We start from the raw sequence: 24903 nt of genomic DNA, 5'->3' as shown, positions 1-24903 counted from the left end.
CTTCATGATTAAGTAACAAGCATTGAGCCAACTCTCCAGGCCTCCTCATTTTTTTAATATTTTAAAAAGAGTACACTAGAGGCTAGAGAGATGGCTCAGCAGTTAAGCACTGGCTGCTGTTCCAGAGGTCCCGAATTCAATCCTGAGCAACCACATGGTGATTCATAATCTCTAGTGGGATCTGATGCCCTCTTCTGGAATAAAGGTGTACATACAGATGGGGCACTCATACATTTAAAAAAAAATACACTATATGTAACTTGAAGCAAATATACTGTAATTTTAAAATAGTCTAACACTTCATAGGTTCTTTACATCTATTATTAATTCTACTTCCTGTCTCTGAATAAGAGCTTTCTATCTTTCATTGCTAACCCACCCAGCACAGTACAAAGTTGACTATGCAAAACAAAATACAGGGCCGGTGAAAAGACTCAGCAGGTAAAGGCACTTCACACACATAGATACACACATACACACACACACACACACACACACACACACACACACGGAGTTTTTAAAAAGAGAAAGTTAAAACTGAAATAATCTTTCTGAAATATCATCTATAGGACTAAACAATCAAATCAGGACATAAACTCCAGGGCTATAATTATACTCTCACTAGTAAATAAACCCAGGGTTATTATGTGGATAAACAGCAATTCTAAACACAAGCCAACATTAACCTAAGAATACTTCATAACGATTCTTACCCGAAGGTTGAGTTTATGCCGCAGGTCTATTAGCTGCTGTGGGGTGAGGTTGGTTATCTCCTCATGCTCATTGTAAAAATTTTTCTCAAATGGTGGATAGTCAATCTGCAGGTCCAATTATTCAAAGTTAGTCTAGAATTCAAGAGTCAATCCTGTAAGTTTGATTTTAATGTAAAATTATCTTTTACAAATATTTTAAAAACAAAGGCATTCTTGTAGAAAATGAATTCATTTATTCTTGACACACACACTCCTAAAAAGCACAGCCTATATTTTTCCCAAGTCCTACTTTCAAAACAGATACCAATCTACTTCCCAAAGACACCTCGGACTTTGATAACATGCAGCAGAACCACTGTAGTGTTAAAGGTCTCAGAGGAAACTTTTCTCTTTTAGTTTTTTTGAGACAAGGTTTCTCTGTGTAGCCCTGGCTGTCCTGGAATTTGCCTGTAGACCTGTACGGCCTCAAATTCACAGGAATTTGCCTGCCTCTGCCTTCTGAGTATTGGGATTAAAGGTGTGTGATACCACTACCCGGCAGAGGAAACATTTTTTTTAAAAGCAATTATTCCATAAATAACATTTAACTATGCTTGGGATTAAGTAGTTCATCCAGGTCCAATCATTTAAAAACATTTCCATTATTTCCTTTAGAGACAACTTTGTCTTCAAAAGGATTTCTAGTTTTTTGGTTTTTTTTTTTAAGCATGGAGTTAGGGCGGGACAAATGACTTTGTGTGGTGCTCTTGCAGAGGATTCATGTTCACCCTCCAGTATCCACCTTGGGCAGCTCATAACTGCTTTTAACTCCCGCTCCAGAGAGGTCAGACCCCACCACCCTCTTCTGGCCCCCTCCTTGGATACTGCACTCATGTGCACATATTCCTACCACACAACACATCATTAAAAACTACTAAAAAATATTTATTTTTATTATCTATACAAGTCTGTAAGAGTGTATGTCACATATGTGCAGATGGCTGAGGAGGCTAGAAGAGGACATCAGATTCCTTAGAACTGGAGTTATAAATGGTTGTGACCTTCCTGATGTAGGTGTGGGTGCTATGAACCACATTCAGGTCCTCTGGAAGAGCAGCAAGCACTCTTAACTGCCCAGTCACTACTCCAGTTACAAAATAAAATCTTTAAAACCATGAAATTGCTCACTAACTTATTATTTTGATTGTTTTTGAGAGAGTGTCTCAATGGTAGCGAAGGCCGGCTTTACAGTGCTGGGATCAGAGGCCTGCACCACTAATGGCTTCAGGAAATAAACGCTGGGGATTAAACAGCAGGCTGTGTACAGTAGGCAAAGCACTCTACACCTGAGTTAGATCTCCAGTCCCCAATTTTCTTTTTAAAACATTAAACTGTTTACAATAAGCCCTTTTGGATTTGTTTGTTTTTAGAGACAGGGTTTCTTGATGTAGCCTTGGCTGTCCTGGAACTCTCTGTGTTCCAGGCTGGCTTTGGACTCACAGAGATCTGCCTGCCTCTGTCTCCTGAGTGCTGGGATTAAAGGTGTGTGCCGCCACTGTCCAACACCTTTTGGTTTTGAAAGAGTCTCATTCAGTAACCAAAGCTGAGCTGCAACTCACTATACGGCCTAGGCTAACCTCAAACTTTTGACTCTCCTCCTGCTTCCGCCTTATAAGTATTAAGATTATAGTAAGCTAGTTTATAGGCTATAAATGCCTCATGGAACTTCTGATCCAACCACTTAGCAGAAACTAAGATCCCAAACTATGAAACTGTATCAGTTTGAAACAAAGAAAGAAATCTAATACCTCTGAATGATCAATGGGAGGAAGAGGATCAATAATTTTTTTGGAGGGTGCAATTGGATTTCCATCACTATCATATTCCAGATTGTCTTCCTCCTCCTCCTGAACCACCCCAGCAGTTGGGTTTTCTGCCATGTATCGAAAGTAAGCTTCCTGCAGGAAAGCACAAGAACATAATCAAATTCAAGTACAAGGAAAAACATCTCTACCTTTGTTGTCAGTACACACAAAGTGTACCATAAGATTGCATAGTTTAAACAAGTACCTATCCAGCAATGATTCCTTTTACAACAGCAATACTCAGAATCAATGAGTAAGACAATTAGTATTACACAATGATTTGACTTATTAAATAAAAGCCTTCCTGTTTGTGGGGACATCTCACTACCTTGCCCAGAGCTGAAGAACACATGCTTTGGTTTTATACCAATCCAAGTTTGGAAGTTGACACTGATTAGAGAGGTCACAAACCTGGAGAGGTCTATGGGTCTCACCATCTCACAACTAAACAATGAAAAAGAAAATACTAATGGACAGTTACTGATGTTCCATCTAAATTCTAAGAATCATAAACTACTACTGGAAAGAGGCAAAGGACAGCAACAGACCCCATACCACTCTATTACTGTTTTATCCCAGTAAACTTAAAATTTGGATGAAAAAAACAAAAAAACAAAAAACAAAAACTGAATAAAAGTTCTTTTTTTTTTTTTTTTAAATGTCAGTTGATCAAAAACTCCACCTTCAACATGGGGGAAAGCTATATGAATATCTTACTAACAGGTCACAAAGGTAGAAAAGGAGCAAGTCATTTAGTGAAGGCAAGCTCTAGCCTGTCCCCAGTATAGACTTTGTGGGGTAAAAATAAAAGATAGAAATACTGCATAGGAACTCACTTGGTCATCTTCTTCTTCAATGTCATCTCGAATACCCCTGGAAAAACAAGCGGAGAAACAAACTTCCCTGCAAATGTTCCACATACCCAGCTCCATACTTAGAGCAGATTAGTGTTGAATTCCAAACAGTATAGGAACTCTCAACACTAACGAGAACAAAGCAGCAATAAGCATACTATAAATGATCCACCCAAAATATATGTGTGCCTGAACTCCACGAGCTAAACTTTCCCTCTTTTTTCAATGAGATGATGGTACCCCTGGAAACATCAGTTACTAACTAATCTAAGAAGCAAAACCTTTCTTCATGAAGAAGGTACCAAAGGAGACTAAGCTTTGTCAATATATACGACAAACATTAACACAGTTGTGTAAAGGATTAAAAAGAAAAAAATCCTCCTGAATTTAGTATACAGTTTTAAAAAAAATCACAACTTTATTGTTCCTGCAGCTTCTAGCTCTAGAATAATTGCTCTCAGTAAAAATCAGGTACCCTGGAGATGGGAGAGAAAGAAAAACTATTTCATATGGGGACCGGAACCACTGCCATCTGTTGCACCTCTTAGTCTACTGCATAAAGTATCATTGCTTACTTCCCAGAGCCATCTCAAGTCACACTGTCTACCTAACTTAGAGCATTTGCTATTCCTAAGGCAGCCTGCATACAACACTACCAGTATACAGAAGCTAGAAGACAGCAACACAGAGCAAGCACCAAAAGATGGCTGACTCTCCACTTGGCACAGAAACCTTGGGAGGGGCCTGGGCAGGACTGACTGCCAAGCAAAGAGAGAAAAAGGTCCAAACATGTCTGGCAAAAAGGTTTTAGGAGTGTATTCAGCAAAGGAAAAAGATTTCTTTTCCAGAAAAAAAGCATTCAAGTTTCAGGGTTTGGTTGCTAAAGAATAAGGCCACTCTTTAGATGAAATTAGGGTTTATTCCTAATTTTCATATGGTCTTATTATATAATCAAAACTTCTAAAAACTGATCGCACAGGTATTAATCTATTTAATATTATTATGAGATGAAATCCAAGACAATAAAGCCAAACTTTAATAACTATACTTCCTTTACCCTCACTATAATTCATTTCCCATTTCCTGGACAATTATTTATAACCAAATACTATTCTACCAAACAGAATGCCTTTTAGTTTTTACAAGTGCAAAGACTCTGCTACCTTCATACCTAGAGAAACACTCAAGATACAGAGATATCTCAAGTAAAGATATTGTGTACTTTAATATTCTTTCCTTTATAAATTGTTTAGAATAGTCTTTTCCATACTTCAACAATTTCTATGTAACTTTTGTGAAAGTGAAGAAAACAACTTACTTTACGTTTTTTCTTTCCTTGTCCTTTTCTTCAAGTCTCTTCATGTCTCTAGCCGCCTGATCCTAAGGAAACAGAAGGCTATGTGAAATCATATAATTTAAAACACTGAAAGAGAAATTTCATTATGAACGATTTATACACTGAAAAATGTTCAGTTTTCCTTATGTGTTTGGTCACTTGCATTTTCATATCATCTTTCAGGAAGCTTTGACAAGTACTTTGCAAAGGAAATATAAAAACGTCTTTTGCTATACACGGATTTCACAATTGTTTACTGTAACACATATCATACATATCCATATAAATGCATATACTTTTTTTTTTAATGTTTAACTTACCACCAATAGTCTTTGGTAATTTTTTAGAAAAGGAAATAACTGGCTACAGATGTCCTTAAATTTGAGCAAATCAGCCTTTCCCCAAGTATAGCTTGATACCATTTATATCAGAAAAAAGGAACCCAAAAATATCAAACAGACAAAAACCAAAGGAGGGGCATGTATATTGAGTTCTGGCTCTTATTTTGGAAGAATGGCTCTGAAATCAGGAGTGATTCTCCCCTTCCCCCTTTCTCCTTTTTTTTTTTTTTTTTTTTTTTTAAGGTCTTTCTGAGGCAGTCTTTCTATGCAGCCTAGGCTAGCCTCCTCCTAGTGATGCTCCTGCTTCAGCCTGTCTAGTGCCACAAGTGCTAGAATTGTAGGCTATGCTACCACCCCTGGCCCTATAGTGATCCTGCCTTCCTACGTCTGGCATTTTTGTTTTCTCAAAATGAGAGTGAGGTAGGATGGATAAAAATAGTTGCCAGGTGGTGGTGGGGCACGCCTTTAATCCCAGTACTCGGGAGGCAGAGCCAGGCGGATCTTTGTGAGTTCGAGGCCAGCCTGGGCTACCAAGTGAGTTCCAGGAAAGGCACCAAAACTACACAGAGAAACCCTGTCTTGAAAAATAAAAAAACAAAAACAAAAAGAATAGTTATACAGGCTGGCAGAGGTTAGAAATACTTCTAAACATTTTCCAACAATTCAGCTCTAAAGCCAGGCATAGTGGCATAAACCTTTAATCCCAGGACTTGGGAGACAGAGGTTGGTGGATCTCTGTGAGTTCAAGGCCAACTTGGTCTACGTAGTGAGTTCCAAGACACCCAGGGGTATATAGAGAGACTGTCTCTCAAAAACAAAACAAAAGCCCTATAATAAAAATTATTGTCATAAATACGAGTAAGGTTGAAAAATGTGCTATAAAAACTACTAAATTAAAATCTTTAGAGTGGAATTAAACATGTATAGTTGCTATGTTTTCCACAGGCAATTCTTATACATTTCAAAAATGACAATGACAAATCACTGATCTAAACTGATCCTTTGTTTTATATTTGGAAATCAATGCTGAAGAATTATTTTTTCCCAAAGCCTTTCATCATAGAGAAAATGTTTTTCCATCTTTCTTTTTTAACTTTAATTTAATTTTATGTGTGTGTACGTTCTGCCTGCATGTATGTTTGTATACCATGTGTGTAGAGTGCTTGCAGAGGCTGAAGGTGTCATTAGATCCCCTGAAACTGGAGTAAAAGAATGTGAGCTGCTATCTAAGTACTGGGAATCAAACCCAGACAGTACTCTGGAAGAGAAGACAATGCTCTCATAACGTTGAGCCATCTCTCCAGCCCTTGTATCTTAAAAAAAAAAAAAGGAAGGAAGAAAAAGTCACTACACATACCATGGTACAATCAGCTGTTCTACAAATCAAATGTTTCTATTAAAGAGGAATTTTTTTTAAAAGAAACATCACATACTACTACTTTTCAAGGAACTGAGTTGCTAGACACAATGCTAGGGCTATAATTGAACAGGACACCAATGATGTCATTACATATGAAGCAAATGATTACACTTGTGGAATACATTCTTTGATTTTTTTTTTTTTGTTTTTGTTTTTTTGAGACAGAGTTTCTCTGTGTAGCCAGGGGTTGTCTTGGAACTCACTCTGTAGACCAGACTGGCCTCAAACTCAGAGATCCACCTGCCTCTGCCTCCTGAATGTTGGGATTAAAGGCCTGTACCACACCATGCCTTGCTTATTCTTTTTAAAGATTTATTATTATTACATTTATATATTATTTTATGTGTATGAATGTTTTGCCTACATGTATGTGAGGTACATGCTGTGCTGTGCTTGGTACACATGGAGGGCAGATACGGTTATCAGATTTATTGGAACTGGAGTTATAGACAGTTCAGAGTTGCCATCTGAGTGCTAGGAGTTTAACCCATATCCTCTGAAAACTAGTATGTGCTCTTCCCCATTGAGCCATCTCTCCAGCCCCATATATTCCTTTAAGCCTATATAAATCTTTCTTTAGAACACTGTCTAAAAATAAACCTTCATCATATTCAAGTCCTAGAAAAGCTCATACATTATAGAAGTACGCATTTGACATTAGGAATTCGTATTAGACACACCCTTCAAAATCTGACAACTGATCTCTCTGTTCTTAGCTAAATAAATCTCCTAATACTTTACCAATGACATCCAGGAGCATGTTAGTGTACTCTAAAGATTTAACCTCCAAAGAACTTCAACTATATAAATGTCAAGCAAGAGAATCTGGCCATTCTCAGGTAATTCATTCAAAAAGAGCCCTATCAGCTTATAAAACTATAAATTAAATCTAAATTTAAACCTAAAACAACAACAACAAAACTAAGAGCTGATTTTTCTTATAATTCATCAGTAGGATTATCAAGAAATAACAGGGCTAGAGAGATGGCTCAGTAGGTAAGAGCACTGGCTACTCTGCTCTTCCAGAGGTCCTGAGTTCAATTCCCAGCAACCACATGGTGGTTTACAACCATCTATAATGATAACCTACCCTCTTCTGGTGTGCAGGTGTACATGAATACAAAGCATATATTCAAATATACAAAATAAACAGATATATATTTAAAAAAAATGAACTAATGAGATTTTTTTCTGACATATACTGCCCTGCTGGGTATGTTCCTATCTGAAGAGCATGAAAAAAACATGTATAAGCTATCTCAAACACTACATAATCTTTCATTTTTAAAGTGAATTACTTAACATTATTTATTCAGTACCTACTATGTTGCAAGCAAGACACATGCATTTCCTGAATAATTTGAGAAAGTTTTGGTAAATGTCTTCAATAGTTTGTTAATTTGCAAAATACGTAAGTTAGAGGCAGGAATGAATTCAAAGCCAGTATGGTCTACATAGTGAGCTCCAGGACAGCAAGGACTACATAAAAAGACCTTGTCTCAAAACAAACAAAAAGTTCCTAAAGTAGAACTCAGAGACATAAAGAATATGGGGAGTAGAGGTGAATTCTGGGTTAGCTACCTACTAGAGGTTTATATTCTTTAGACATGTAAGTTGGTTTAAATCAAAAGTGAAAAATCTGCTGGGCGGTGGTGGCGCACGCCTTTAATCCTAGCACTCAGGAGGCAGAGGCAGGTGGATCTTTGTGAGTTCGAGGCCAGCCTGGTCTACAGAGCGAGATCCAGGAAAAGGCACAAAGCTACACAGAGAAACCCTGTCTCAAAAAACCAAAAAAAAAAAAAAAAAAAAAAAAAAAAAAAAAAAAGTGAAAAATCTAAATACTTAACAGAAACTGCATACATTCCTTGAGCACGGGTCTTATGAGATGAGCTGTCATGGTGCTAGGATGCTATTCAGGAGTCTGTAGGAGAACAGGTATCAACGGTCTTACTCGGTTCCATGGTTGATAGAAGTTGGGCAAAGGACACATGGAGGATATGAGTTAGATATGAAGTGTTCCTAAAAAGGGCCCTATGTTGGGTTTAGTGACTAGCTGGTGGCTCTACATACGAAGCTCTGGAAACCTGAGGTGGTAGACCACATGGTTGTCTTGTTTTTGGCTTCTTCCTATCTCTCTGCTTCCTGGACATCAAGATGTGAATTGTTCTGCTTCACAATGCCTTCCCCATGACAAGGAAGTGACTCCTGTGAAACTGTGAGTCAAATAGGCCTTTCTCCCCTGAACTGGCTTTCCTCAGGTATGGACCGAATGGTGTTGTCAAACCAATACAGGAGTTCATTCTCTTATTCTACTTTTATATATTTGAAATTTCCCATACTTTAAACATATAGAAAGTAAAATGTCAGAGATGAGAAGAAAATGAGAAAATGCAAAAACCAGACATCCTAAGACACCTTAAAACCAGACATTTTAAGAAGACAGTCATGATTTCAATTTCTATAGAGAAGTTATGAATGTTGATAATGCTAATAAACAGGAAAGGACAAAACTGCAGAATACAGAATTTCTAATTCTATGTATGGAGTTCTTTAGGTTTAGCTTCCTTATGAAGTATGGATTTTTGTTTTTGTTTTTTCGAGACAGGGTTTCTCTGTGTGGCTTTGCACCTTTCCTGGAACTCACTTGGTAGTCCAGGCTGGCCTCGAACTCACAGAGATCCGCCTGGCTCTGCCTCCCGAGTGCTGGGATTAAAGGCATGCGCCACCACCGCCTGGTGAAGTATGGATTTAATAAATGCTAGAGTCCATGAAACAGTATTCTACTTAAGAATATACTAAGATTATTACAACAAAACATATATTTGAGTAACTATGTTCAAATGTTATAATTTACTCTTCCTGCTGATTACCTCTGAAACAAAGCAAAAAAAAAAAAAACCAAAAGGGGGGGGGGGAAGGCGGATATCTGTTAACTATTTAATTTGCTCAATATTTTAATGAATCAAGAGCTGATACTTGCCTCTACTTCAGCCATAAATGCTTCCAAGGGATCATCATCACTGTCTGAATCTGCGGGCTTAGAATGGAACTGCTGGCGGGTAGGTGAGTTTTCAGCAGGAATGTAAGGTAAATCTACATTGCTGGAATCTTCTTCTTCATCTTCAAAATACCTGAAAATTAAAACAAAGACCAGTAAAGTGATAATATAGAGACTGGAGCCTTCATCTAACACAAACTTTCATTGTGGTGTATTATACTGTTCAGAGACTTCTCAGCTGGGTTTGAAACAAATACACCAAATTCCCCACGAATTATATAAAACTCTTCAGTAGGTTTTAAGCTTCAGTTGACTCAAACACCAAAATTATGTGTTCATTATGTTAACTAGTGATTAGTGATTAGAACACCAACCAGGAAGAAAGCATCATTCATGGAATAACAATATAAGCAAACATACAAATACTGTATTCCTTAAAGTAAGCAAATTTGACAATAAAGCAAGCAATTCAGCAGGGGTTGGGGTGGGGGAGGGAAGAACCCCAATCCTGGAAGTTATTACTATTATTTGGGAAGTAATATTTCTTTGCTTCAATTTCTGCTGACGGAATGAATAATTCGCATCAGTTCAATTCAATCACCAAGAACGATCACTTACGCATTTTCTTCATCAAAGTTGGCCCGTTTAGATCCAATCTTGTAGAAAGAAGGAAGCTGCGGTGGAGCAGACTTTCCGAATCCCGAGGACGAGCTGGCTGCCCCAAAGGCACTGTGGGACTGCTGTGGTAGCTTGGCTTCCTCCTTTTTCCCAGCACTGATGGCAAAACCTCCAAAGCCAAATCCCCGCTTAGTTCCAGGGCCACCTTTATTCCAGTTCATGATGTCAAGGACTGATGTGAGGAACAAGATGTACACATATTAATGTGACTTTTTTTTTTTTTTTTTTTTTTTTTTTTTTTTTTTTTTTTTTAGTTTTTAGAGACAGGTTTTCTCTATGTAGCTTTGCGCCTTTCCTGGATCTTGCTCTGTAGACCAGGTTGGCCTTGAACTCACAGAGACCCGCCTGCCTCTGCCTCCCGAGCGCTGGGATTAAAGGTATGCGCCACCACCGCCAGGCTAACGTGACTTTGTAAACAACCTCATTAACCTTCATGTCATTTTCAGTGTCTAGTGCAAATTTAAATTTTTGAGGGATTGCTCAGTGAAGAGTACTTGCCTCGTGTGTGCCAGAGGCCCCAGCACCACATAATTTGTAACACTGGCCTTCAGATGCAACTATAACCTCAACCAGATAATTACTTTTCCCTATAATATTGAAAAAAAAACTATTACTCATTTTATTGGGATCCCAAATAAAAGGAATACTTTTTATTAAGTTGCCTAAAATAACTTTTACTATTGGAAGGGGTTGCCAAAAAAGCTCTGGGGCCTCTAATATAGAATAAGACATTGTAAGACAATCTCCTAGTCTGTATCTTTATTATTATTATTATTATTATTATTATTATTAGTGTGTGTGTGTGTGTGCTATGGTACAAGTGTGAGATGAGAGAACAACTCTCAGCAGGTTCTCTTCTGTCATCTTGTGGGATCTAGAGATCAAAACTCAAGTATATCAGGCCTCTACTAAGGTATCTCACTGGCCCTTAATCTTTGCTTCCTTCTCTCCTCTCTTCTTTTTTGTACTCTTAGTTGGTCTCAAAGTCAGAGATGCCCCTGCCTTTGCCTTGAGTGCCATAGATTAAAGGTGTGTGCCACCATCCCAGCTTTAATACTTATTCTTAAGAATTTATATTGAACAATGAAGAAACAAAACAAACCTTAAAAAAAAATCCAAGATCCACAATTATAATGCTTGCAATCTTAGCACTCAGGAGGCTAAGGCAGGAGGCTTGGGATTTCAAGGCCAGTCTGAGCCACATAGCCTGCCCCAGAGACTAGTCTCAGCACACAGCAAAATACTGCTTCCGTGAAGAAAATAAAAAGAAAGAAAAGAAAAAGCTATCCCAAACTAAAACTAAAAATGGTCCTCTGGTAATAACATCCAGAAGAATCAAAGAATTAAACTTCAAAGACTAGACACTATCTAAACATATTTCTGAAGAGACAGCATAAAAACCACACCTTTATTTAACAATTGCCCATTAGAACACCATCCACCAAGAAATAAACTGCTCTGAGTATTCTATGGTTAAAGACTACAATGTAATGTCCTCAGTATCAACAAAATCAGCTTACATTTTTTTTTTATTAGTCTTGGCCTCAAAACTCTTTAAAAACAATACAATTGGGGCTGGAGAGATGGCTCAGTGGTTAAGAGCACTGGCTGTTTCCAGAAGTCCTGCAATCAATTTCCAGCAACCACATGGTGGCTCACAACATTCTGCAATGAGATCTGGCGCCCTCTTCTGGCCTGCAGACATACATGCATGCAGACAAAGCACTACATACATAATAAATAAATCTTTAAAAACAAACAAAACAATATAATTTACCTAAGTTTTCGAGGAAAGCAAAAACCAAACCAAACCAACTCAAAAAACAACAAACCAACCAACCACTCAGCAAAAAGGAACAAAATTTCAAACTACCTGAGGCTGGGCACAGTGGCACCCAGGAGGTTGTAGCAGGTGAATCTTTGTGTGTTCAGGACCAGCTAGGTCAGTCAGTGTTACATAATGAGACTCTGTCTCAAAAAAACAAACACACACACCAGCAAAAATAAGACTACTTGAAAACTTCTTTTTCTAGATATAGAATTGTAATATCCTTTGATAATTTCATGCACGTGTGTACACAAACACAAAGTGTGAGCAAAATTGTTACTGACTCTTTACTTGATATCCTATGATCTACTGTTGGTTCATAATATGTCTTTGTAAATCCTCTTTATTTCCTTAGCACAATTTTTTTAAAACGGTAATTGCTTAGCCAAGGAAATATACATTCTAAAACTTTAAAATTTTTACTGATTACTTACATTTACAGACATGCCTATTATACACTGAGTAAAATGAGGGCATTAAGGTGGGTGGTGTGATTCTGTTTATATAAAAGCATATGCTATATATGTATATTTAGAAGGCCATCAAAATGCCAACAGCAGTTGTTTTTCTTTTTCTGCTTTGTTGTTTATTATTAATAGGAAAATCAAATGTTTATAATAGGCTCTGAAGCCAATATGGAGTTGACATTTAACCTAACTGAAGAGATAAAGAACAACAGGCTCTGGATTTTCCTGGCACTATGCCCCTTACCTGTATGTCACCTCTAAGTTGTCTGACTATTATATGACATTCAGTTTAACTGGCTTGGAAGAGTACTTGAGGGTCTACTGTCACCCTTAGATTATGTTTAGTGCCAAAAAGGGACTGTTTTTCCTCAATTATGGCCATTCCACTTTCCACAAATTTCTTTCTTTTTCTTCGTTTCTGTGTAACTCAGCAGTCCCCCTGCCTCTGCCAACCAAGTGCTAGAATTAAAGGTGTGCGCTACCACCACCCAGCTCCACAAATTTCATTTTAGACCTTCCATAAATTTCAAGCAGTATAATTGCTCAAGTAATCCTGGCACTAGGAAAGCTATAAGGATCACCTCACAGTCAAACATTTCATAAGGTGTTCCTTCAACTAGGAAGTCAATATAATTTTAGTAAGATGAAACTTGTGTAAGAAATACAAGTAAGGGCCAGAGAGATAGCGCAGAGGTATAGAGCACTGGCTGCTCTACAGAGGATCCAGTTCAATTCCCAGCACCACCTCAGACCTATCTGTAACTCCAGTTCTAGGAGATCCGATACCCTTGCACAGACATACATCTGATCTTTCAACATATACCCCAATATCTGGTTTCGGGTTTTTTATTAAAAGACCATTTAAAACTCAAACAACATCTGGGCACAAATTCACGAAAAAGGCACAGGCTCAGGCCGGAGCTACATGCAGCTGAATCTCTACCATGCCTGGGCAAGAGTCCCTACCCTGTTGGCTAAGTTTTTGTTGCAGCCTCTCTGCAGCAAACTCCATAGGTTTTTGGGCTCAAAAAACTACAGGAGTTAGCCACTTTTGCACACTTCCTCTGTGCAGATGGCTGGATCTTCCACTTCTTTCCTCTCCCAGTGGGTTTTGGCTTTCTCTGGGCTCCCTCCTTGGGCTGCTGCCATACCGTCATCTAAATCATCATTATCAGCAGATTTGGTGAGTCAATTGAGATTTCTTAAAGAGAGGAATTAGTTAAAAGAAAGTCGTCGTCCCCCCATTAAAAAATGGGAAACATTTTTACAATGGAAGGTGTTTGGTCTCTGATAATACATTAGACAGTCTGAAAATGGAATGATTAAATGAGAGGATAACTAATGTTGATGAGATTTATGTAATGTCAATTATAAATACTATTTGTTTGATAATTTCTGTTTACCATTAAAAAGCTGGTTAATATGAGTGTTAAGATAAAAGTTTTAGAAAAACTTATTAAAACAGATCACAGAGATATTCAGACCCAGACAGAAGAATTTAAAGAACAAATCTCAACATTGCATTATAAGGTTACAGAGAAAACAGCCTAAGGCTTTCAAACAGTCAACCTTAAACTATCCAGTAACCTTACAGGAACTGCCAAATGATAGATATTCCCAAGACTGTGTACGAGCTGATTAGACTCTTATGCAAATGCTAGATTTGAGGAGATTCAAAGAAGCAATAGTCTCACATGGCATCCACTCATCTTTCGTGAAGCAGATGTTAAACTCATGGTCAACTTGTAATGGAATTATCCCTCAAGACTGGAGACATTTGATTTCAGCCATCTCCCCAATTACAGTGGAGGGCCTGGTAGAAGGATGAGGGATGAGGCTAAGACCATTGAACAACAAAGTAGAGCTAGAGGTATGAAAATTTTCCAAGATCAAGTTCTTGGAGAAGGCGATTATGCTGATATACAAAGATAATCTTTATATGACCACACCCTAGCTTTATGTGCATGGCAGCCTTGAATGCTTAGGATAGAATTAAAGAAGTATAAAAGAAAATTGAGTCATTTACCAAAGTTATATAGGGTCCATAAGAAACCTTCACTAATTTCTTACAAACACTGACTTCAGCAGTAAATAGAATGATACCAAATTCAGAAGCTAGGCAGATAATCATTGAATCTCTATGCAAAAGGGTAATTAGGCCATTAATGGCAAGATCTTAGAGGAATGGATCTGAGATACAATTAATATTGAATCTCATGATCATGATGATGCTTGGATAGGAGAGGTGATTTCCAGAGGTTTGAAGAAAAATAGCAATGTCAGATGTTTCAATTGAGGTAAACAAGGTCACCTAAAAAGGGACTGTAAACAGGACATTCCTAGAAACAATATTTTCTCAAGGAATAATCCCAACAGAATGCCCCTCCCTTCTGGATTATGCAGAAGGTGTGGCAAAGGCACACACTGGACTAAGAACATAGATCAATAAGGGGCAGTCAAGGTAATCCTTTGCCGTGGGAAACTCCCTGAGGGACCTCTCATAGGCCCCCATGTCAAATTCTGTTCAGTCCTTTCCTGTCACAGTGGAAAAAACTCCTCAGAGCAATTAAAGAACCTAATACCTATTGTAAAAAACCATACTGCTCTGGATGATAGAACACCTTTAGAAAATAAAACAAAAATTTAAGGACAAACCATAAATCAAAATTGATAAAGATTAGATTTGGAAACTCCCCAAAGTTAGGGTTGGGGAAAGGTTTTGTTTTTGTCTTTTCAGGAAAATAAAAACAACCATCCTGAGTAATTTAAAGACCTTTGGACAAATAAACATCCAAAGAAGAAGGGAGAACTGCCTGGAAAAAGAAATTACCAAGAAAAGAATAATGTGACCTAATGCAATCTCTGAAGTTTCCAAAAAGATGGGACCCCACAACGATACCATCAGGACAATGATAACACCATTAAGCTGACAAACACCATCCAAAGATAGGCTTTGGACTACAAACTGCTCAGGACAATATCGAGATGGCTAGCTGAGATGATACAGCCTCACAGACTACTCTAATCAGGACTTGATTATAATCTTAAATTTTCTTTGTATCCCCATAAGACTACCAGCACCCCCAATCATCAGGAAACAGCCTAGAAAACTATGCCCACTTCCAAAAAAATTATGGATGCTTGTCTTTGTTTAGAGTTTGGGTAAAAATTGTTATTAGTCATAGTCAATCTCTTTCTAAAAGAAGAAAGGGGGATATGATATAGAAATGTATTATATAGAAATAACAGAATAAAAAGGTAGATTATTGAATCTACTTTGAAAAGAAAAAAGGGAGAATATGAATATAAGATAAAAAGGTAGATTACTGAATCTACTTTTAAAAAAGCTACTACTAGTCTTAAATATTTTACATTGGATTGGATTTTTGTATATTGATACAAATTTGAGATTAATCTGTCAGAACATTCTGTGCATACATTTCTACTCTTGTTCAAGGTATTGTACCTATACAGCTCATTTAACAATGTAACGCAAATTGCTGGTCCTTGAAAGTTATTACTGCCAACTAATTAGGATATAAAGAAATGTAAGTCAGCAGTTAGTCATTAAAATCAAACTTGTAGTCAGGTTAGGTATGTTATCAAGGTCAAACAGATATATTTTAGATAGATAGGTCATCTTCAAACACTTCAGAGATCTACAGAACATGGCATTTAAGATGTTTTAATAACATATTTTTTTTTTATGACTATGAGATATGTCTGCTCCTGGCAGCACCAATCTACCTCAGAGAAGATGATGGCATCATCAATATGGAGTTTACTTTCTTTGTAGCAAAAGTTAGCCACTGGGCAAGAAAATGGCCTTGCCTTGACTGCTGACAGTATGCCGTCCAAAATGGGACAAGCAGGACACAAAAAAAAGGACTGCTGAACTCTGCCAAGAAAAAGTAGGGCAGCCCTTCAGAAAATCCCGCTTTACAGATGAGTCTCTCAGATATGCTAGGCTTGTAGGCCAAAGATGGATACCCCAACATTGCAGAGGAACCTTGGGTGACTGACCAGGCAGCCAGCTGTTTCTGTCATTTCTCACATTTTTTGGAAGTCATTTGTTTGCACTTCCTGCTTACTCAGTTAATATTATTTCCTTCTCGGGTCTCTGAGGGAGTTGAAGATTAGATATTTATAGTCATAGTTTTCCTTGTTAACAAATTCAGAAAAGAAATTCACTAAGAGGTGTAAAGTGTATAAGTTTGAAAGACATCAAAAGATGTTTTTGGTTGGTAATTCAAGTTAGAATAGAATGCAAATTAGGTACAACACTTTGGACTCACCAAAATATGATAAATAATGGAGTACTTTCTCTCAATCTGTCAAATGTTAATGGACTGGCCATTGTTAATGTAATTCTTGACTGTATATATTGTATGTACTTATTGTATATAGTTTTTCTTATATTAGTTATAACCTTTTATTATTTTAGACAAAGAAGGGGAAATGTGGTATTTTGTCATATACTAATAAAATCTGCCTGAAGATCAGAGGACAGAACAAGCCACTAGATTAAACATAGAGGCCAAGCAGTGGTGGCACACACCTTTAATCCTAGCACTTGGGAGCAAAGAGCCGTCTGGATCTCTGTGAGTTCAAAGACACCCTGGACTACATGAGACTGACTCAGTCTAGGAGAGAATAAGAGCCAGGCAGTGGTGGTGCACACCTTTAATCCCAGTATTTGGAAGTCACAGGCCTTTAATCTCAACATTAGGAAGGTTGAGTTGAGACAGGAAGTGATGGCTGGGAGGAAAAAGGTACATAAGGCATTAGGAGAGTTCCAGTGAGACAGAACTGAAGGCTTTTCAGGTTGAGGAGTCCTAGAGGTAATACATGGCAGTGGCTTGTTCCTTGATCTCTCTGATCTTTCAGCATTTACCCCAATATCAAGCTCTGGGTTTTTATTATAAGACCTTTAGAAATTTGAGCAACACACATGCACGCACAAACATGCACACACACTTTCCCTTGATTTATAATTGGCCTACTATACTATTCTTCCCACCAAGCTAGAAAACATGTATCAAACAGCTCTGAAATCTCACCTCTGCCTCCACAAATACTTCTCAAATTGATAACAGAAAAGAAAATGGAACCATTCTGAAGTTTCAGGGCATATATTTACCACATAGCTTCCTATACTCAGGTAAACTTCACTAAAAACAAACTCAACAACAAATCCAGTTTTAAAAATAGGTAAGGGGGAGCTGGGCAGTGGTAGCACATGCTTTTAATGCTAGCACTTGGGAGGCATAGGCAGGGGATGGATCTCTGTGAGTTAGAAGCGAGCGTGGTCTGCATAGTGAGTTTCAGGACAGCCAAGGCTATACAGAGAAACCTTATCTCAAAAAAACAAACAAAAAGGTAAGAGGAGAAGGCTGGAGAGATGGCCCAGAGGTTAAGAGTACTTGCTGCTCTTACAGAGAAGCCAGCCAGGTTTGATTCCCAGCACCACAGGTTGGCTCACAACTGTCACAAAAGTTCCAGGGGATCTAATGCCCTCTTTTGGCTCTGCTGGAAGCAGGCATGTACATGGTGCACACATATACATGCAGGCAAAAAACATTCATATACGCTAAAAAAACAAAAACAAAACCCAAAAAACTTTTTACATGGGTAAAAGACTTGAATAGATTTCTCTAAAGACAACATATAACTGGTCAGTAAACCACATGGAAAGCAAGCCAGGCATGGTGGTGCACACACGCAAAGTCAATACTCAAAAGGCTAAAGTAGGAGGATCTCAAATACGTCACAAACAACGAAGGAAATGTAAATCAAAACTACAATGAGATACCATTTCATATCAATTAGGATGGCAACTATTAAAAAACAGTGGGCTATCTCATAATGCCTCAAGCAAATCCCCCAGAAAACAGCTTTTTAAGAAGATATCCTTAGCTGGGTATGGTAGCCCATGGGATCTCTGAGTTCAGGGCCAGCCTGGTCTACAGAATGAGTTCCAGGCCAGCCAAGAATACACAGAGACCCTGTCTCGAAAAACAAAAACAAAAGCAAAATAAAATCCTTGAAAGCAAAGAAACCCTTTGCTCTTGCCAAAGCAAAAGCTTTAAAGGCCAAAACAGTACTGAAAGATGCTTAAAGCCACAAAATAAGTAAGTAAAAACAGATTAGCACATCACCTACTTTCTGATTGTCCCCAAGACAGTACCACTCTAGAAGCAACATAAGTATTCTTAGAAAAGTGCTCTCAAGAGAAACAAGCTTCATCATTATGCTATCAATTCCCCCTGCACAGTTGCCACGAGGAAGACAGAAGACAATTTGTTGTATTCACTGTGGATCATCAAGGCTGAAAGGCAACTCTACCACACCCTCTACAGACTCTTCAGGCCTGATCAAGAAAAGGCATATTCAGGTCTTTATTACGCTGTCAACAAAAAGTGGAATCATCTAAATTAAGTCTAGGGATTGAGGATATAACTCTGGTAAAGTGAAGGTTAGCAGAGATGTAGGGAAACTGGAACCTTTGCACATTGCTGGTAGAATGTAAAATGGCTGAGTAACTGGCAACTAGTATTCTTTTTTAAAAAGATCAAGAAAGGCCAGGCGGTGGTGGCGCACACCTTTAATCCCAGCACTCGGAGGCAGAGCCAGGCAGATCTCTGTGCGTTCCAGGCCAGCCTACCAAGTGAGTTCCAAAAAAAAAAAAAAAAAAAAAAAAAAAAAAGACCTATCACTGGGGTTGGGGATTTAGCTCAGTGGTAGAGCGCTTGCCTAGCAAGCGCAAGGCCCTGGGTTTGATCCTCAGCTCCAAACCCCCCCCCCCCAAAAAAAAGATCAAGAAAGGCCAACAAGATAGCTCAGTGGGTAAGAGTACTTGCCAAGTCTGAAAACCTGAGTTCATTCCTTGGGATCTACAAGGTGGAAAGAGAACCAACTCCTCCAAGTTGTCTTCTAAACACACAATAAATAGACATTTTTAAATTATTTTACTTTAGCTTCATATTAAATGTATGTACTTACACACCACCAAAACAAACAACAAACAAATCTATGACAGAATTAGGGGGAAAAATCCACAAATATTTATTCTGGTTGGAATTCTGTCAATAAATGTTTTGTGTTTTTTTTGTTTTTTTTTTTTTTTTTTAACTAAAAGAAGACAGAATTGGCATATAATCCAGCAATTCCACTACTGGATATACATCCCCCCCAAACGAAAACAAATTTCACTCACATTCACCGCAACATTAATAGCAATAGGGAAAAGGTAGCAACCACCCAAGTGTTCACTGACAGATGAATGGTTAGACAAAATATGTTACACACATACATACAACAGAATATTACTTGGGTTTAAAAGAAAATTCCAGACAAGCTGTACAGTTCAGTGGTGTGGCACTTGTGAGGCCCTAGATTTCATTCCAAGCACTGAAAAGAAAAAAAAAAAAAAAAAGGCCTTTTAAAAACACCTGGGGCTGGAGAGTTGGCTCAGAGGTTGAGAGCACTGACTGCCCTTCCAGAGGTCCCGAGTTCAATTCCCAGCAACCACATGGTGGCTCACAACCATGCGTAATGAGATCTGGCGCCCCCTTCTGGCCTGTAGGCATACATACACTGTATACATAATAAATAAATAAATCTTAAAAAAAAAAACAAAACAAAAAACTAAAACACCTAATTTGAAAAGAATAAATCCATATAGCAGAATCAACTCAAGCTAGATCTTAGTAATAGTATCCACTGCTTTATACTGACCACTACCAATTTCTGATCTGTGCTTCCCCTAATACTAAGTACATGCCCTTCTTTCTATCTTTACCTCCACTACTGCAACACTCTGTTAACAAGTCTGATAGTTATCAAGCCCCCACATCACTACTAGAGTGATCATTATAGCAAAATATATGGAGTGCTTATTTTGTGCTTATTTTTTTTAGGTTCAGAGGATCTAGTCATAGAATCAAAAAGCCCCCAGGGAATTCAATGTGGTCTATGAGAGAGGAAAAAAAGAAATCATTCCATTTCAGACAGTAAAAATACTACGAAATGAAAGCAAGCAGGATTAAGAGCTAAGCTACTGCAGACATAAGTCAGAGGACTCACGGAGATAAATGCCACTTACCAGGGCAATAGTTCCTAAACTGTTTCAAGAATGTCTGTTTCGAGAAAATATTTTACTGTTTTAAAATAACCCTGGACTTTTGAATTATAACCTGTTTTTATGTTTAAAAAAAAAAAAAAGAAGATAAAAAAAAAAAAGAATGTTGTACTGGAAAAATCATGTGATATACATCTAGAAGCTCTACCCATAACTAGCAAACATTCCATAATACATAAAAAAGTGACTTTTATGTAGGGAAGTATAAAATGAAGTAAAAATGAGACCAAACTGAGAACAAAATGCATTTCTACACCCTTTGGCAGAATAGTATTGTGTCTGCTAACACTGTTAACCAATGCATTCACTGTTCTACTTTGCTAAAGATACCTTCCAAATACCAATTATACTTCTGTAACTCCCTTCAATTTGGTGGCTTTTCAGTCAGACTGGAATCAGGCATTGAATTGTGGCAGTAAATGACTTTAACCACTCACACTACCTGGAGTTTCTGCACATGCAGTTTCCAAAGAAAACCAAGCAGTCTGGTAGAATTCTTACCACTCCTCAGATTGCCACCCACTAAATCTGTTATTGACCTACTGAGGTCCTTTCTACCTGTACAGCTCATTTAAATACCAATTCTAGAGCATCAACATGAATAGGATTTCTCTAAAAAGTGGTATTTCTGTCAAATTCCTCTGGTCTGTAAACACCTGACACTTCTTATTTGTGTTATTTCTTTTTTTTTTTTTTTTTTTTTTTTGGTTTTTTCGAGACAGGGTTTCTCTGTGTAGCTTTGCGCCTTTCCTGGAACTCACTTGGTAGTCCAGGCTGGCTTCGAACTCACAGAGATCCGCCTGGCTCTGCCTCCCAAGTGCTGGGATTAAAGGCGTGCGCCACCACCGCCCGGCTTATTTGTCTTATTTCTTTTCTTTTTTTCTTTTTTTTTTTTTTGGTTTTTCGAGACAGGGTTTCTCTGTGTAGCTTTGTGCCTCTCCTGGAACTCACTTGGTAGCCCAGGCTGGCCTCGAACTCACAGAGATCCACCTGGCTCTGCCTCCTGAGTGCTGGGATTAAAGGCGTGCGCCACCACCGCCCGGCTTATTTCTTAAACACTATACATTTTGGACAAATGAATGAATACTTATCTTTAATCTCTCAGGTTTTTAAGAGCAAACACTTATTATTCATATGCTTAATATACAGTCTAAAGAGGAGCTACAACTTGAGTGAGGAGGATAAATAAAGATGGTACAAAGTCTTACTTGGTGTCTGGGTACCAAAATGTGATGGTTTAAGAAGGAATCTTTACAGAATTGTAAAATAACACCAGCTGGCTATATTCAAGTTCTTTCACTAATAACATGAATCTCAAAGATGTTATTTAGCTCTCTGAGCTCTAGAGTTTCCATTTGCAAAATAGTGAGAATTATCACATACCTTAAAACCTGAAGTAAAAAGGTGAGTTAAAGGGGGAAAAAGTATGGTGACACATGCCTATAAATTCAGCACCCAAGGGGCTGACAGGGAGGATCCTGTGAGTTAAAGACTGGGCTAACAGTGAGTTCTAGACCAACGTGGTCTAAAGAGTGAGACTATCCCAAACTCAATAAAAATCAAAGTAATACATTTAATGAAGCAGCATGGTAACATAGTGCTCAATACACATCTACAGACATGTTTATCATTTCTCCAGAAATCAATCTCTCCATTGGTAAATTGATAATATCAGCTCTCTTAACTCAGATTCACATTTAAGTGTTACACAGCACTCAAGATATCAAGATCACTGAGTCCACAAGTGGGGTAAGTTTCATAAGAGGGCCACAATGAGCCGGGCGGTGGTGGCGCACGCCTTTAATCCCAGCACTCAGGAGGCAGAGGCAGGTGGATCTCTGTGAGTTCGAGGCCAGCCTGGGCTACCAAGTGAGTTCCAGGAAAGGCACAAAGCTACACAGAGAAACCCTGTCTTGAAAAACCAAAGAGAGAGAGAGAGCCACAATGACAGCTGGTTATTATCTACTCTGCCCAATAATTTGCTTTGGGAACATCTTACACACTGTGTAGCCAGTTAGTTTCTTTAATGGTTTAAAGGGAAATTGTAACACAATAGTAAACAGCTATATTCAAATTTTATTTTTGTCACCTTCTTTAAGGTAACTAAAAGCTGTACAAAAATCAAGAATTTCACCACACTCCAAACCTAGAAAAATCGAGTGAGTGCTAGGTGAGAGTTATTTTATAAGCACTCCTTTCCTATCAGTTTTGTTTTTCTTTCTTTCTTTTTCTTTTTTTTTTTTTTTTTAGGGTGGGGTGGGGTTTGAGACAGGGTTTCTCTGTGTAGCTTTGGAGCCTGTCCTGGAACTCGCTTTGTAGACCAGGCTGGCCTCGAACTCACAAAGATCCACCTACCTCTGTTGGGATTAAAGGCGTGCGCCACCACCGCCTGGCCCTATCAGTTTTAATGAAACTAAGGATAACTATGAAATTGACAGAACACAAATTTGAAGGTTATCACAATCTAAAAATTACAGTGAATGGAATTGTTGCAATGTAAGTCAAAATTATCACTCCTCTGCTCAGACAGCCCCCATTCCGTGCAGAATGCAGATATAGTCTTCAAGGCCCTGGCTGTTCTGTTTGCCTCTCTCCTTCGCTGGCCTTATCTCCTATAATTCCTTCATTTGCTAAATGCTACAAACGCACTGTTCCTCTAACAGGACCAGCTCTGTTCCCTTCAAGGCCTTTATGATTGCTGTTCCCTTGCTCAGAACATTCAAAGGAATACGTCCATGGGTAGACTTCCCATCATCTTTTAGCCTGCTTAAATATCATTAGCGTACCTGAAGTGGCTCCCTTGACCACTCTCTTTTGCAAACTGCAGTTTCTCTCAAGCCTCCTTTCCTTTGCAGGTACACTGTATGTATCCTGTAACATACAGGGTAACATAATTTTTTCTCTTATTGCTCATCAGAAACTTTCATAAAGCGACTGGTGAAATGGTTCGGTGGGTGAAGGTGCTTGACACCAAGCCTGACCTGAGTTCAAGCCTCAGGACCCACGGGTTGGCCTCTGACCTCTACAGGAGGGTATGGTACACATACATAAATAAATACGTGTAAAAAATGTATTTAAAGAAAATATCATGAGGGCAGATTTATGAATACTTAAGCGGTGCAAGAGAGAACAGGCAGAGGCAACGATTAAATTTGTTTTAATGCATCACATTAGGCCATGTAATTCTTCTTCTAGGTAAAGGAAAATAATATTTTCACCACTGGAAGAATAAATGTCTGTGTCAAACACTGCTCATGTCCTACCTGCCCAGAACAGGACTGGGCTCTACCAAGTTTAAGCAAATTAAAACACAGTCCCTGCCGTTCGGGAGGTATGTGTAGGGGATAACAGAGAAACACTATTTATAAAAAAAATAAAAATACGTAGGGAAGCCACAGGAAACCGACACGACAGCCTAAAGGAGTAGGGGCAAAGAGCGAAAACGCTAAAATGACAGAAAAGCTTACACATGCCTCTCAACTCTGATTAGTATAATTTGTCCTTACGGTTCTGGGACGTGCCTGCAATCCATATATACTATTTACTCACATCAGGTAGGCCGCAAAAAGTTTGTAACTATGGTGATGCCGATCATGATCTACTCAAGGTTTCACAAAGATCAATGACTTCTATAGCCTTCTATGTCAACTTCCGCTACCGAGAACCCCTTATTTGTGGGCCTGCGGGCTCAACAGCTACCTACAGGGATCAACACCCTCCCACTGGCGCTCACAGCCTAGGAGCCCAGCACCCTGAAAATCCCTTCCTGTGGCCCAGCAGGCACCGCCTCCGGAAAGCCGCCAAGTGGGCCCCGATCAGACGTGCGAGGAGCCGAGCCGTGGGAAGGGAACGCAGCTCGGCAGGGCCTCCTCGGGGCTCCAGCCAGCGCACCTGTCTCTCCCCGGACCCCCGCAGCCGCCCGGGGGCCGAGGCTCCGCCGATTCTTTGTTAAGCCAGGCCGCGGTTCCTCCGCCCTCGCCAGGCCCCAGTTACCTCCCGTGCCCCCGGGGCTAGCGGCCCCGCGCCCCGAAAGCCCTTCCCACAAACCTGCTGCTGCGGCTCCAGATGCTGCTGCGACTGCGGTCGGCGCGAAAGAACCCCACGGCCCTGAGTACGCGCGGAGCGGGGCCGCGTCCAGCAGCGCTCCTCCTCCGCCCCCTTCGCCGCCGCCTCACGGCCCGTTGCTGACTGGAGGGGGAGGGGGACGCGCATCTGACATGCGCGCCGAGGAGGGCGCGAGCCGAAGGGTGTGGCTTGGGGCTACGGCTCCCGAAAGGCGCCAAT

At 39.1% G+C, this 24903-nt stretch overlaps 1 protein-coding gene across 4 annotated transcripts in view; it reads right to left on the bottom strand.

Moving 5' to 3' along the window:
• The window catches only part of Ddx42 (DEAD-box helicase 42), a 45011-nt gene extending 20177 nt beyond the window's left edge, over nucleotides 1–24834 (bottom strand). For 2 of the 4 annotated variants that reach the window (XM_059271976.1, XM_059271975.1), the window contains exons 1-7: nucleotides 24667–24834; nucleotides 10125–10356; nucleotides 9489–9639; nucleotides 4730–4791; nucleotides 3394–3430; nucleotides 2501–2650; nucleotides 714–818 (exon numbers count right to left, since the gene is read on the bottom strand). In XM_059271976.1, the coding sequence (XP_059127959.1) occupies nucleotides 714–818; nucleotides 2501–2650; nucleotides 3394–3430; nucleotides 4730–4791; nucleotides 9489–9639; nucleotides 10125–10345 (726 nt within the window). In that variant the 5' untranslated portion in view covers nucleotides 10346–10356; nucleotides 24667–24834. Of the gene's footprint in view, nucleotides 1–713; nucleotides 819–2500; nucleotides 2651–3393; nucleotides 3431–4729; nucleotides 4792–8368; nucleotides 8614–9488; nucleotides 9640–10124; nucleotides 10357–24666 lie in introns of those variants that run through there. The other 2 variants (XM_059271977.1, XM_059271978.1) reach the window with 2 other exon arrangements.
• Between the last annotated feature and the right edge of the window lie 69 nt (nucleotides 24835–24903).

This window comes from Peromyscus eremicus, chromosome 8a (genome assembly GCF_949786415.1).
Source record: "Peromyscus eremicus chromosome 8a, PerEre_H2_v1, whole genome shotgun sequence".
In the NCBI taxonomy this organism is placed as follows: Eukaryota; Metazoa; Chordata; class Mammalia; order Rodentia; family Cricetidae; genus Peromyscus; species Peromyscus eremicus.
The sequence above is the reverse complement of the archived record's forward strand: the minus strand, read 5'-3'. Positions and strand labels throughout refer to the sequence as shown.